Source organism: Pelecanus crispus, chromosome 2, assembly GCF_030463565.1.
Source record: "Pelecanus crispus isolate bPelCri1 chromosome 2, bPelCri1.pri, whole genome shotgun sequence".
NCBI lineage: Eukaryota > Metazoa > Chordata > Aves > Pelecaniformes > Pelecanidae > Pelecanus > Pelecanus crispus.
Genome location: NC_134644.1, coordinates 38616944 through 38632814, shown reverse-complemented (window position 1 = coordinate 38632814; position 15871 = coordinate 38616944). Strand labels below are relative to the sequence as shown.

The 15871-nt window shown below is 49.5% G+C and overlaps 1 protein-coding gene across 1 annotated transcript; it reads left to right on the top strand.

Annotated features, from left to right (window-relative positions):
* Nucleotides 1-7510: 7510 nt before the first annotated feature.
* On the top strand, nt 7511-8950 carry HOXA4 (homeobox A4). The gene is made up of 2 exons (XM_075705995.1): nt 7511-8108; nt 8622-8950. The coding sequence occupies exons 1-2, from the start codon at nt 7511-7513 to the stop codon at nt 8948-8950; spliced, it is 927 nt and encodes a 308-aa protein (XP_075562110.1).
* The last annotated feature ends 6921 nt before the right edge of the window (nt 8951-15871 follow it).

Sequence of the window (15871 nt, the reverse complement as noted above, 5' to 3'; positions counted from 1 at the left end):
GAGGGAAAATGTCATGGAGAATAATCGCTGGGAATCGAGAGAGAGGTCTTATCTGCGCACATTATTTTTCTGCTGTGTTTGGGGGATTAATGCGTGCGAGTTTGTTTTACTTCAGGCATGGCAAGGGCGTTCTGCGCATTGAAATATAGTTTACCTAACCCTTTGAAAGAAATACTTGAGTGTAGTGTGTCATGTCTAAGCGTAAGGCCAATTAAAGATTAGGCAACTCTCTTAATGTGTGTAACTAGTGACTTTGCAAGGCATAACTTTCCCTAAACCAGAAGTATAACAATCCGATGGAAAGTCATCCGTAAATTACAGCTCTGCAGCCTCGTCTAAGCCCGGCAAACGCCCTAATTGCAGAACATTACGGGGAAATTATTATTCTGCCATTTCCTTACATTTAATAAGTGTGTATCTGTGGAAGGGTGACAATAGAGGGGTTTGCAATCTGCTGCATGGGAAATTGAATGGAACAGATCATGAGGGGCGGATCAGGAGGTTTCGATTTCAAACCCTGGATACGGGAGCAATGCCTTTTCCCTCCCCGCAAATACAGATTTAACGCATTGAATGCAGACATAAGTAATTCTCCTGACCAAGTTAAGACATCGCTTTGCTTTCTTAGCTCTTTCTCTTTCCTGCCCTTAAAATCTCCCCGATTTGTTGGTAGCGTTGCCAGCCAGAGCGCAAAAACACAGCTCCCACAGCCGCCTGGTCATCTTTGAAAATATTACCCCTTTCAAATTAAAGCATCCTCACTAATGTCTCTCTGGAAGGCAAATACTCATGGACCATCACAGTCACATGTTCCTGTAGCTGCACGCACAAACAATATCAAATCTGACATAGAGAGCGTGTAAAATTTGCAAGGATTTCGCCTTATAGCACACATAAGGAATCTTTCCTATATCCCATCCCCAAAAAAATGTCTTTTCAATAATAATATTTGCTATGAAGGTTATTGGGTAATTATTGCAATTTTGTGGAACAGTCCTTGCTTGAGGTGAAGTCTGTCTCTGGATAACAAATGGCAGCCCGTGCAGTTCACTGCCAGGTTAAGTAAATGCAGAAAAGATAAATCTGCACACCCTAGGAATCACCAGCAGAGCTCGCTTTAGACCAAGTTCACAGTCAACTCGTTTGCCTAGACAAGGCTTCGCAAACAATTAGAGTTGTTTCTTTATGTTTAAATCAAGGAGAAATGACTAAGACCCTCGCAGCAGAGAGCTGCAGCTTTTCCCCCAACGCTCGTCGCTACATTCCTTCCAACCTCACGCCCAGAACTTACCCAGCATTTCACCTGCAATTGTAACCATATAGCGCCTTTGAGTAACAGGCTTTCCTCCAACGCTGCCGAAAGGCTGTGCAAACTGATTTAACAGCACTTTACAAAGCTGCGAGATTAAAGAAAAGGAAAAAAAAAAAAGGGCAATAATTAAAAATGCAAAAGTATCCGATTTCTCAACAGCAAGAAGAAGGAAAAAGAAAAAAAAAAAAAAGCCCTTAGAAAGCTGGGGGAAACGGCAGAACTATTGAAACAAACAGTGCGAGTCTCTTACTCCTAAAAGAAGCTGCATAGCTTTTGTATATCTTTGTGGTTAAGGGCGTTACAACTGCAGGTCAAAAAGTTGAGGGTCAAAAGTTTACGTTTTGCACCACTCTTAGTCATTCGCCCAGACAGAGTTTGATGTCAATGTTATAGCCGAGATCTTGACTATCAGCACAAAAGATAAAATAGCTTTGAGTTACGTGTGTATCACAGTATGGACTCCAGGTGAACCCTACTGGCTGAATGACCTCAATTACCGAGGAAAGGATAGAAAATTCCTCTTTTCAAGAGTAATACACGTTGTATTTCATCTTGAATTATCGGCCACATTTGTGTCTGAATATCTCGGGTTCAGCCGCGGCAGGTAAACACGCGTGTTACCCCCACAGCAGCCGCCGACGCTGCCTCTTCCGAGAGTCAGGTAGCAAAATGTTTCGCCCTTGTATATTATATAATAACCCGCTTTAAGAGGTTTAATGTTAAGCCCTCTCACTTTGCAAAATGGCAGGAAGATAAGATAGGAGCGAAGCTATTAACGCCTGTATCGATCCTAGCCGCGCCTTTGTTTTTGCTCTCATTTCTGTAGCGACCGCTAAACTGTGCTTAAACAGGGCATGCTGGCGATAATAAGGGATATATGCTTGGTCCGAAGCAGCTCGTTTACAATGCGGAGCGGTGAGGCCATGGTGGGCTACCGATGGAAAACGTTGCGGAGAAGCTGGCGCCCTGCGCCGCTCCGTGATTTGGAGGGATCTCGCAACCTTCTGGAATTACCCAAGCCAGCGGTTCCCAGAGAAATGGGGAGCAGGGAGGGTTGTTTTCCCTCCCTCCATGCCCCCGCCCTCCTCCCCACCACCCAAAGAAAAAGTTTAGTGGAATTTTTTTTTGCGCAGAGAGTTATTCCCACATCGCTGGATATTTTTTGTTGTTGTTGTTGTTGGTTCCTCGGAGTTGAAGCTTTAGCTCCTCGGTTAGGCGTGTCTGTAGGGAGAACTGGCCAATATCGCATAGGGAATTTCATTCTGGGGGAGACCACAGCGAACCGGATTCAGCCTGAAATGATGAGGATGAGGGGTCGCTGGAAGAGGAGAAGGACATTCCCAAATATTCATAAGCAGATATGAAAGGTGTTGGAGGAGGGGAGAGGGCGACGGGGAAGTCCGAGAAAGAGCGCACCTCACCCCCATCCATGCATAGCTGCCTTTCGACCCCGAGGCAGGAGGCTACACCGGCCTCTGGGTAGCTGGTACGCGTGAATTATTTGCCAGAGACACAGCTGGATCGTGGCAGTCGAGCCCTGTTTCTTGGGAACAAATATACCGGGGGTTAGATTTCAGATTAGCCAAAGTGGTTATTGGAGATTTTGCCTAAAGGACCTGCTGAAGCCTGGGAAGTGTATAATGCAAGTGGTTGCTCGGCGTGCGGAGGTTGTTCACAAGTTGCTGCAGTTGCTCACTTGTAGCGAGCCCTGGCATTGCACGTTTGGGGAGCCTGCCCTCGCTGGAGATTGTATATAACCTTTCACATCCAGAGTATTTATTTGGTGTAAGAGCGAAGCCTGATAACAAGCTAAAAACCGTAGCCAAATATCTATTTTCTTAGAGAATAGCAGGCGGATTGTTTCCAAGAATAACAATGCGTCTTTGATATACCCAGAACGAAAGCGGTTACTATAACTGGCTTACTCAAGAGTAGGTGACCAAAACCCATTTGCTTCCTCACCAAAACAATTAGTGGCCCGAATTCCATATTTTCAATCTGATTTGGAATAAAAATACCAATGGGAATATTTTCAAAGATGTTGAAACTGCGACTTCAATAAATATTGTCTCTTCTGAATTGTTGTTTAAATTATTCCTTAAAAAAAAAAAAAAAAAAGAAGAAAGAAAGAAAGAAAGGCAACAACCTGGAGCAGAACAGTTAATAATTCGAGACGAACTCTTTCTGTCCTTTCACTCTCTGCATTCAGCACACTGCTCTCTGGCATGGAAGGTCTGCTCAAAAGACCATTCATTTAAAGTCCGGGCACAAATCACATTTTACGTGTGTTTATTTAGCCGCGCCAGGACAGAACGAGCAAATCCCGCCAACCATCCCGTTGTTACGAAGAGCCCCGGTGCCGGAGAAGTCACCGCTTTTACCAAATGCTGAACTTGGGGCAAAACTGCGAGCATTGCCCCGGCAGCGACCATAGGAAAGGAGCGCTCCCGCCCGCGGAGGCAGGAGCAGCCTCGGGGCTGTAGCATTCCCAGGAACAAAGGAGGGAATACAGTCGATACATTCCATAACGTTTACATTTTCCCGCGATTTTTTTCTTAATTTTCCCTTAGAAGTAGTGACCTGGGCAAAGCACCCCGCTATCTAAAAGACACTGTTATAGACCTTTTAGAAAAACTAAGTCCAAGGCCGAGGTGAACTTCAGGTCACCGCGTCTAACAAATATGAAAATGTCGCCTGGTGAAGGGCACGCCTTGTTATTTAACAAAGACTGTCAATGTGTAAGATTAATAAGAAACAAAATGCACACGGTGTCACTTTTCGGTCACTTTGAAACTTGGGACAGCCTCGCATTCAAGAGGGGAAAGCTGGGGCTAAATATATTCAAAATGGGTCAAATCAAATTCAAACCAGGCTGCTAGTGACATTCTTCCTCCTCCTACCGCTCTCGGTGGAGGGTGCCCGGGCACGGCGAAAGGTTGACTTGAATTATTATTATTATTACTGTTATTATTACTATTGCTATTACTATTACTGTTCTTGCGGTTATTGTTATTTTCGCTTTCGGGGTAATTATGTTTTAGCCGCGCGTGTGGAGGGTAGCAGGAGTGCTTGCCTGTTTCACAAGAAAAAGGGGGATCCCCCTTTTCCCCCCTCTTTGGGTATGTATGAGGTTGCCTCTTCTGGGTGCATGGAAATTAACTCTCTCCCTCTCAACTTAATTCCAGTGGGGTCCCCATCTCCTCCTCGGCCAGCCTCGGCCAGGAAACTCTCGCTCCTTTATTAACTGATTAAAGTCTCCTTCGCCAGTGAAGTCCTTCTGGAAAAATAAGGGAGCTGGCCTATTTTTCCTCTCCTTTTCTTTCTTTGAGAGCTTAGGATGATGCTACAAGTTTGTGAAAGGGAAGTACCGGGGAAAAAAAGGGTTTCTGAGATTGTTTATTACAGCCATAAATCTTGCAGTAAAATGTCGAAATGGCCGTGTGCAAGATAACACTTGGTGGTCTTGGCTGGGTTCTTGTTTATGATAACAAAACCACAAAGACATGGAACAGGCCTTTTGGAGGTCCTGCCTCAGCACATCTTCGCAGACTAATAGAACCACACGAAAAAAACAAGACTTCAGCTGAGCAGCTCAGGTCACCTTGCAGATTTACAGTCGTGTACAAAATTGCATCCTTCTCCCTGTACCGAGCGCCAGAGCCCCACGGTAGAAAGAAGCGCAGAGAATCAAGTATACTTTGAGATTTAATGACGGTAAATAATACGAAACAGAGCCCGGTCAGCTCTCCCAATACAGCGCTGAGCTTACAAACCACTTTTCGTTGTGTTTTACGGTGGCTTGGGAGCACGGCAGCCTGCTGTAGTGCTCCGGCCGTAGTGTCTCAGGACTTATGTCGAGGATAATATTTACGATAACCCAGTGTAATTCATCTGGTGCTGGCCGGCAGGTATTTGTACATCTGTGTCTGTATGTGTGCATGGATCTCTTTACGCCGGGAAAACGCTCTCTGCTCGTGGTGGACTTTGGCAATCTTTTGTTTTTTACAGTAGGTGGGAGCTTAATTCTTTCACAACATGGGTTGCTGCTGTTTTCGGGGGGGGGGGGTGTTGTTGTGTTTTGTGTTGGTTTTTTTTTAATATAAATAAACCAGTCTCCCCTTTCCTGTCAAATGAGCAGTTGCTGCTGCCTCTGTGTGCGTGTGTGTAACAGCATTTCCTCTCCATGCAGAGTAAATAGAGAAACTTATCTATTACCCCAGTTAAAGGGTTCCATAGATGTGCTGTTGGAAATGAGTAAGTAAATGTGTTTTAACTCTCTTTACAAATTAGACATTCGATAGGAGGAGGAAATGAGTGATTGTTTAGATAAGTACCCCAGTATACCCAAGTGCTGGAAATGTTCTAACATATTACATGCCGCCTGCAATGTGTGTGCGTGCGCGCGTGTGTGTGTATGATTCTATAAAATATAAATCGATACGATGTGTGTCTTGTTAGATAGAATATATATTCAAATAGAATTTTATTGCATGTATCCATTATCTATAAAACTGCAAAAGACAATAATCTGAATTTAAACCAGGGTAACTGTTAATGTAATATCTTTAGGAGGGCAAGATCTAAAACGTATCATATTTACGCTTGATATATTGGATGTATTTTCCCATACCAGCAGATGAGATTACCCACTCAGCAATTATATACTCGAAGGGTGCGGTAAATGTTTCTACGTGTTTATATACTTTCCTGAAAAGGAGGAGAAAAAAAAAAATCCGAAAAGTTCGCTTCTAACCCCGAATGTACCAGACTAGCTGACGTTCAGTAAGTAATTTTTTTTTTTTCCCTTAGAATAAGAGCGTAATTAGTTTAACCATCAAATTTCAATTACCTAAGGTCAGGGCGGTTGCCTCTTTTCGCTCTGAGCTGCAAATATCGTTAACAGTCTCAGTTTTAGCAAGGCAGAAGTGCCCGAGTGCCCTCTCCTTCCTGCGCCAGGGTTCGCGAGTTACTTCTGCGAAGGCGCTGGCAGCGATTTCTCGTGGAAATGGAAACTGAGAAATAACCCCAAGACGAGGCATACCAAACCGAGGCACTTAAATTCGTAGTTTGGGAACCGCTCCTCGGCGGGGAGGGATGCTCGCAGCGAGCCCGGCGACCGCCGGTGGAAGCGTTTGATACCGCCGTGTCCGCCTCTCTCCCTTCCCCCCTCTCCTCCCCGTTATTTTCAGGCTCGCGATGTCCCTCACACCCCGCAAGCCGCTCGAGGACTCTCCTCCGCCTCCCCGCCACCTTCACGCTAACTTTTCCATCTCTCCCTCGGGCTGAGCAAAGGCTTCGAAGGCGCGAAGGGCTCGCCCCAGAGCTCCCGGCCGCCCGCCGGCCGCAGCGGCGGGGCGCCGGGGGGCAGAGCCCGGGGGGCAGAGCCCGGGGGGCTGCCGGTGGCCTGCGCCCGCCGGCCGCTGCCGCCCTCTGCCTGCGCGCAGCCCCGACTCCAGGCATTTGGAGATGGGCTGGTTCGCCAGGATTGTGCAACGCCTTGTGCAATGCCTGCCTCCCTGCGGATCGCGCAGCTGGGCTGCGCTCCGCTGCCTACGCTCTCCCGCGGGGGAACGGAGAAACAAAAAGTGCTGGGGGGGTGGGTGGGGAGAAAGACTGTCAGAGCCGGATTAGTTTTATCTCGCTTGACACCGCCACCGCCGGACGCGGCCCGGCTCGGCGGGCGGGAGGAGCCGGGGGTCCCGGGGAGGAGCGGACGAGGGGCGCGGGCGGCCGGCGGCCCCCGGCGGGGCGCTCCCTCGGCGGGCAGCCCCGGGGCGGAGGCGCGGCGGCGGCGGCGGCCCCTGCGGTGGGTCCGCGGGCGCGGAGCGGACCCGCGGCCGCTCGCCCTCCTTCCATTTCCTGATCCGGGGTCCGCGGCCCCGCGCGGTAATTGGCGCCGGCGGTCAGGTGGTGACGGGGTGGCGGGGGGTGCGGGGGTGTGTGTGCCTGTGTGTGTTGTGCGTGTTGTAGGCGCTCCAGGGGTGGGAAGAGAGGAAGGGAGGGGAGTGCGGCAGGGAGGGCGGGGGGGGGGGGGGGGGGGGAAGCTGGAGGCCCAAACTTTGGCAGCGGCGAGCACTTGACAGCGGCGGGAGGGGGAGAGGGAGGGAGGGGAGGGAGGGGGGGGAAGGGGAGGGGCCTCGCCGAGCCCAGAAAAACGACAACGCGAGAAAAATTAGTATTTTTGCACTTCACAAATTAATGACCATGAGTTCGTTTTTGATAAACTCCAACTACATCGAGCCCAAATTCCCTCCCTGCGAGGAGTACACGCAGCACAGCGGCAGCGCCGGCAGCTCCGCCAGCTACCACCCGCACCACCCGCACCCGCACGCCCCGCCGCCGCCGCCGCCGCCGCCGCCGCCGCACCTGCACGCCGCGCACCCGGGCCCGGCGCTGCCCGAGTACTTCCCGCGGCCGCGCCGGGAACCGGGCTACCAGGCTCCCGCGGCGCCGCCGGGGCCGCCGGGGCCGCCTCCCGAGGCGCTCTACCCGGCGCAGGCACCCTCCTACCCCCAGGCGCCCTACAGCTACAGCAGCGCCGGCAGCGCCGCCCCGGGCCCCGAGCAGCCGCCCCCGGGCGCCTCGCCGCCGCCGCCGCCGCCCGCCAAGGGCCACCCCGGCCCGCCCCAGCCCCTGCTCCCAGGCCATGCCCTGCAGCGCCGCTGCGAAGCGGCCCCCGCCGCCGGGGCCGGCACCGGGCCCGGCTGCCCGCTGCTGCCCGACAAGAGCCTGCCCGGGCTGAAGGGGAAGGAGCCGGTGGTCTACCCCTGGATGAAGAAGATCCATGTGAGCACGGGTGAGTTGCCCTTGCCAGGGGGAGGTGGGGATGCGCCTGCAGAGGAGGGAAGGGGGGAGGAGGGTGCTCCCGGGGCCGGGATGGGTCGTTGCGTGTGTGGCTTTTTTTTTTTTTTTTTTTTCCCCTCCTTCTCCCTCCGCGTTTCCCAATAAAAAAAAAAAAAAAAAAAAAAAAGTGAGAAACCTTTTGTATCCGGGGTCCTTTATCAAAAGATTTACGAGACGCCAAACTGTTAGGGCAGTAATTATAGCCCCCATAAATTTAATTGCCCTGCAGTGGCTCTGGGCCATGTGTCTTTGAAGCTTTTCTTCTAACCCAAATGCCCATCACCATTTTTTATTGCTCCTCGATTGTCCCCACTGCCGATAGGCTGTGAAACAATTTTTCTTGCCGTTTATGTATCTTATGCGAACCTGGTGTCAAGTTATTATATAATGATTATGTTCCATCGCTTTCGCCCCCCCCTCCCCCTTTCTTTCCCCTCCGCGTGTGTTGTGTGCGTGCACGTTTCAGTCAATCCCAATTACAACGGAGGGGAACCCAAGAGGTCTCGCACTGCCTACACCAGACAGCAGGTCCTGGAGCTGGAGAAGGAGTTCCACTTCAACCGCTACCTGACCAGGAGGCGACGCATCGAGATCGCGCACACCCTCTGCCTCTCCGAGCGCCAGGTCAAGATCTGGTTCCAGAACAGGCGCATGAAGTGGAAGAAAGACCATAAACTGCCTAACACAAAGATGCGCTCCTCAAACCAGTCCACACTGAGCCAGCAGTCCAAAGCACAGACACAGGGCCACCCCCATCCGCTCGATGGGGCTACACCCAACGCAGCCGCGCTGTAAATACGGTTTTGTTTTTTTTTTTTTAATATATATATATATATTTACCTATCTGTTGGGGTTTTCCAGCTGCCCCGTGGTGGAGGCTGGCCGTTTGGACCAAACAACTGTGTAAAACAAAACAGGAGCAGGAAAGGAAGACGAGACGTGCCCAAGAACGGGCACATGTTTAAACCAAAACCCGGACGATTGTCTACACTGTATATAGTTAATGGTTCCATGCCCATCATTTTTTTTCTATTTATGGAAACGCTCTCTTGCCCTCGGTGTAAGAGAGGGATGGATGCTGTCACGGACGAATTCTCTGTACCTAAGACGGACTCTTACTTTTTTTTTTTTTTTTTTTTAAGAGAACACTTTAAAAATAAAAGACGCTTAAAACAAAGCAAAGACCTCGTGAGACACTTGTGTAAGGCATTGACTTGAATAGCGCTGTTTCGTGGCGTGTTCGTGGATTCCCGTGAGCGCGCGTGTGTGCTTGTGAGGGTGCACATGCACGTATGCACACACACCAACACGGGAGAGAGAACGAACACGTCCACGGGCGGGTAAAGACTTATGAAAAATGTCCCCTTACGCTGTCTAAAGGGAAATGTTTTATGTATCAAAGGTAACTTAACTGGTTTTCAGTGTAGCCCCCGCAGTAGCTGTGATCTATTAGTTTTTCTCCACATTCCCGATTGCATTTATTTAAAGAAATATTGCTATAAAGGCTGTTGCTGTCTTCGTATTTGGCACCGTCTAAATCGTTTGGGTCCATGTACAATTTGTGGATTTTTGGTGTAATGTATAACAGTGCCAAATGCTGGTAATAAAGATTATTCTGTACAAAAGAATTAAACGTTTGAAACACAAGTCCACTCAGTGCTGTTTCGTCCACCTTGTGCTTGGCTGGTGTTGGGACCAGGAATGGAAAACAACGGTTTAACGTATTCTTTTAACTTCGATTCGTCCTGTCGATAAGGTAATGGTTGCTTTAAATATAGTGAAAAACGTCCTGAATCCTAATTGCCTGCCTGGGAAAAAGAGCGCTCTAGGATGAGGAAAGGTCTTGCTTCATTGTGTAGGTGAGTGGTATTCTCTTTAGTGGACTTCTAGCAGAATTAGTCCGGCTCTCCATCGCTGTCTGTACGACTATTTTCGGCTGCGTTACAGAGAATCTGTGCTGCTTCTGGGAGCCAATAAGCTCCCGTGACGGGTTTTGCTGGAGGAGAAGTCACACATGCTCCCCATGATAACACTTAAAATCTTTAGCCAGTCGTGATTTATTCGTTCATTTTCGCCCCATTACGAATTTCTCAATTGGCTCTCACTTTTGAAGGGGAATACATGGGCGGTAACCTAAAGTTTCTCTAAGCTGCCTTTTCTGTTTGTTTCCTTTCCTTTTTAAGACGAATTCTTATTTCGAAATGTGTTGAGAAAGCCTCGGCAGAAACATGAATTTGGGTACAGCTCAAGAGGTTTATTTGACAGAGATTGTTGAAATGACTGTGGCAAGAAGGCGTTCAAGTGGTTCCAGCTCAGGCTGCGCATCTTGCTGCTCCCAGGCAGCTGAGGAGTGCAGGCGAAACGGAGCTGCTAGCAGGGAGCCTTGCTCAGGGCTTCCACAACAAGGACTAGCACTGAGCAGGGTAGGAAAAGGCTTGGAAAGGAGCTCAAGCGCCAGTAAATCTTCCAGGGAAGGCCTGAAGGCCAAGACTTATTTACTTACCCAAACACATCCGCGAGGGATTTTTGGAACCAATGCTTCTCTTCGCATGAGTGAGGCCGCCAGGACTGGGTGGGTCATCACCCCCCTGGGTGAGGTAGCACCAGGCCCCAATGATATGGCCAGCATCCCTGCCTGGCCAAGGAACACGGATCGTCCCGCAGGAAAATGTGACGTGCCACCGGCAGAGCACGTTCAGCATCAGAGAGGTGGCGGTTGTAAATACCCTCAGCAAACACTGCTGTCTCCAAACCTGACCAAGAGGCAGGCCTGAAAAACATGCTTCCACTCACATATTGCTGTTTACTAAACCCTAAACTGCCAGCTGCCTCCTTATGAAAGGAGAATAATATAGCTGTAAGTGAGGTAACTACTAGCCGCAAGTGTGTGACTCTTCGTTTTGTTTATTGCTTGAGAATCCCTCAATATATTTAGAGTCAAAATTAGCACAACCAAGCAAAATTCCAGCTGAAAGGTATTAACTGGCGATGCAGGGTTTCTTTAGTGTGCAGCCTAAGTGTATAAACCTGGTTTGCTCCATTGTAAAGAGAAATGAAATCACGCTGCAATAGCAATTTTAGCGAGAATCATTAATCACCACCTACAATAAATACTTCTTTGTAATTCAACAGCGGTTCTGAAAGGCATTCTCTTGGAAAAGTCTGTGAAGATGCAAAGGATTTTCCTGGGGAAAAAAAAAAAAAAAAAAAGGTGGTCATGTGTAAAGACACAGCATCTTGGCTGTCTGCTAAAAAAATGTACACTCTCTTGCTGGAGATTGAACGGCGGACGGCAGAATACCCCATGGCAGATTATCGTCGTTTAAGGTAATTTTTCCATTTTCCCCCCCCTTCCCTTTCAGCCTGTGCTGGGAGCGGGACGCTGCTCCCGGCCTGGGAGCCCTCTGCTCCCCGTCCAATACCGCCCGTCTTTACAATAACTTCGAAAATTACATCGTCCAGTTTAAATTCTCGCATTGTGCTCCCTTTGCTAAGGCAACCGGGAGTTCACCGAGAGGACAAATTTTCTATCCCATTAATTGTTTTTTTTAGAGGAGCAGACTGACCCTTCAAACCCTTGACCTTTAAAGACAGTATTCTTTTTAATCCGGCACTTGGACCTAAATGTCTCTTCCCCCCCCTCCCTCTCTCCCGCTCTCCCGGTGCCTCTCACACACGGATTTATCTGCTCTGGCCACAAAGGCGAGCGCGGCCCAAAACGCTGGAAGTGGAAGTTTGTCAATATTTCAAAGAAAGACCAAATCACCTCGGAGTCAATTTGCTGGCCGCAGGGAAAGCCACGCCGTTAACCCCGGTATCCACCTCCCCTTCACCCACCAAGAAAAATGCTCCCTGTCCAAGATCCCCCTCCTCGTTTCTCCTGCAAGCTCTTGCTATACCTGGTGTTTTATTACACGAGGAACTCAGCTGTGACAAGCGCCTTGTGGTATTTAATAACTAGAGCCATCCTGCATTGGAGGATTACCCAATGCTGGGACTGGTTTTTCTTTCTTTCTTTTTTTTTTTTTTTTTTTTTTTTTTTTGTCTTCAGGGTGCTTGCCGTCCCGTGGCCCTCTTGCCCAGTGTTTGTAAACGAGGCAGGGGTGGGGGGAGCCCTCACACAGACAGAGATCTTGACAGGTTTGCCATGAAACTCCAGCCCCCCCAGTCCCGTGTCGTCCCCCCCCGCCCCGCTCTGGGGCCCGATCCGGGCGGCCCCGGGCCCGCCCGCCGTTCCCACACCTCCGCCGGAGCCGGCCCCGGGGGCCCCCGCACGTCGCGGCCCCGGGGAGGCGGAGGCTCTTGCCGGGTCCGGAGCCTCACGGCCTGGCCGGGCCGCGACGTGCGGTGTGGGACACCCCCCCCCCCCCCCCCCCCCCGGGGGGTCGCCCCGGGGCCGTCCCCTCGGGCGCGGCGCTGCGCGGGCGCCCAATCCCGGCCCACGCGGGTTCCGGTGGGGTCTGGGCTCCCCGCGTGGGCAGGGGAAGCTCCGCGGCCGCCTCCCCCCGACCCCCGCAGCCCTCCTGGCTCCGCCCGGGCCCGCGGGCAGGCAGCAGCGACCCGCGGAGGGGCAGCCCGGGGGATGCCGCCCCTGGTGCTCCCCTCTGCCCCTGCCAGCGCCCCTCAGAGCTCCCCCCCCGCCCCATCCCCGCTGCAGAGAGCAAGGATCTGGGTTCAACTGGTTCATCTGGGGGGGCTGGGAGGGGTGCAAAGCTGCCCCATCTCTCTGCACAGAGCGGGACAAACCCGTGTTATTAATGCCCGAGCGCTCTCCCTAAGAAACTGAGGAGCTGCCAAAGCCAGCAAGAGATTAGGGGATCCAAGTACGAGGATCCCTGCGCTCGCAGATAAAGGTGTTGCGTCTGTTCTGGGGGAGATATTGAAATTTTAATCTTTAGGGTCACGTGACTCATTAAATAATTAATGCAGATAGTCAGGAATGGATCTGTGGCCGTCAGTCCTCACTAGGAGTGATTCTCTCAGAAGTGAAACTCAACTCCTTATTACTGGAGTTTGTTTTTCTTTCTTTCTTTTTTTTTTTCCCTTTAAAAAAAAAACCCACCTGATTTATCTTGAAAGATTCTAAACTTCTTAAGCAAGCAGTAGGGTCTGTGTTGGTAAGTAGGTAGTGTGTATTTCTAGCTTGATGACTTTAATTGTTTGTGCTTGCTTTGTCTGCTGAGCATTTGCTTAACAAGTTTAATATTTAGAAATGTTAAATCTTTGTTTTAGCTGCCTTGTGGTCACATTACGGCTTTTGGTGATGAAGTGTTACCGAGGCAAACACATTTGATAATGTTCTAATTCACACTGTGGAAGGCTGGGTGCCACAGTGCAGGAGGACCTGCTTTGTTCAATTTTCCTGGCGTTAATAAATCACCGGCTCCTAATGCAGGGCCAAAAAAGCAATGGAAAGGCAGCGAGCATTGTAAAGGAAAAGTCATGGGCGAATTTCTCTATGACTCATTAGTCTGAACGATTTATGTACGAACTTAAAGTGCCGCAATGAATATTAGAGTTTGGGATAACAACAAATTAAAAAAAAAATGTCATAGCGTTTGTAAAGTGCTTTATTGCTACTTAGCAACTCTTTCAAGAAGCAGCATAGTTTAAAGGACTGTGGCAGTGTAAAATATGGTGGCGTGACTTAATAGCTCCAAAATAAATAACAGAAAGTCGCTGGCACCATTTTCAGATACACGCTCCATATTTAACACGAGTGGGGCAACCCAGTCACGACACGCTTGATCGATGGTTATTGCCGTTTATAACATGACTATTGATTAGGGATCAAAACGGCTAAGGTATGAGGTTGAGCCTAAAATGCCAGGGGGTTCCCCCTGCGCTGGAGCCGAGTGGAGCGAAAGGTAGAGCTAAGAATAACCCCAGGCAGCAGCGCCCGGGCTCTGCCATTGCAGATTGAACTTTCCATTTTCTTTTGTGTTTGCCAGTAGATTTTAGCAGTCAGCGCTCGCAAATTTATGAGACGGCAATAAACAGCTTAGTAGGCTATTATTGCATGATTTTATGTAGACTGGAGTTCAACACCAAATTTAAAATTATTAGCGTAATTATGGAACTACTAAATTACCAAAGCAAAGCCTCTGCTCGAAAAGTTCTCCCAAGACAGACTTAATATTTCCAAGGCTCAGATGACACCCTTCCGCAAGAGCTGTGTTATTTAATTATTAGCATTTACATTTACTGACAATTTTAAGATGCGTTAGATGGCTTTTATTAGCGAGAATGAATACGGGGGGTACGTTATTATATCTGACAAATTCATATGAAAACGTGATTCAGTAAGTGGCATGCGAATAATCTGACTATTGTCTTTTTGGATTCTGCACTATTATTTATTTTAGGGAAAAAGAAGCCGTCCAGTTTTTTTCCCTCCTTCAATGGCTTCCAGTGTTTTGTTTTGTGTTTGTTTGGTTTTTTTTTTTTTTTTTTAAAAGCTTTGGGCCCGATCCCGCTCCAGTGAGGTCAATTGTTAGTCTCTTACTGCGCTAGTGGTGGCAGGATCGGGCCCCGGCTAACCGTTTGAATAAAAGCCCAACCACAATACGCTCCGCATTTAAACTGGAACCCTTCCCGCGTTTTATTCAGCAGAGATGAACACCACGACTTGTGTTTAATGTCTGTTCTTGATTAAATGATCCTAAACAAAGGTTTCCCAGAGGAAAATAAAGCAGACATTCATGTAACAAGAGTTTGGAATGACAATATTTCCAAACACTTGGAGACAGAAGGCATAGCTGTCTACGGGAAGAAAAAAAAAAAAAAAAAAAAAAAGCCAACACAACCAAAACCCAAACCAACAACCGCACACTTTTATTTCTCAGCTCCCCGTGCTCTTCACCCGGGTGGGAACCCACGCTCGGCGCCGGGAGCCCGCACCCGCTCCATCCCTGCCCGCCCCGCTCCCGGGGCTCTCCCAGCGCACCCGCCAAGCCATGTATTGCCTATGAAGGAGCAAAATACCTCCCCCTGCACTCCTCGGTAAGGCACTGTTTGTTGCTTATTTACAGGGAGCCCCGAAAAACAGCCGCTCGGCTGGGGCGGAGGAAGCTGGGAGCGCTTCAGCCCAACCCTGCGCAGCTGGAGGAGGTAAGAGCCGGGGAGCGCCCAGGCTGCCGGCCGCTGCTTTTGCGCCGATCGCAGCTGTAAGCAAGCCATTTGCCTAGTACCTGCATGCAGACCAAGCCTGCTGGAATGAGATTTTTCTGCTCTTGTTGTTGTGATAAATATTTAACCTAGCCGATTTTTTTTTTTTTTTTTTTTTTTTTTACCCCTGGATTGGCTCTATTCATCTTCCGTGGGTGGTGAATGCGCGTGTCTGGGCAGACAAAGAAGTGTACGGGACCTGAGTGATCGCCATCCTTATAAAGGCATTGGGGACAGGAAGGATGCAAAGTCATTTGAAGAGCGAAAGAGGTTGAGAATTTCTTTGTCCATTCTTAGCTCCTTCCCAAATCAAAGGCGTAAGGCGAGGGAGAGCGCGCTGGAGCCATTTCGGGGTTGAATGGCTTATCGCGGCTTGTTTGTTTGCCTCCTCCTCGAGGAGTTCCGCAGCCAGTCCTGCAAACGTGGAGTGCATGTGGGGATGTTAGAAAACCTGATTTTTGCCCGAGTGCACGCACCAGAATGGCTCGCAGATAAGTTTCGGGTGTTTGTCTGTCCTGGCCTGCTTTGCGCCGGGCGGAGGTCGGTGTT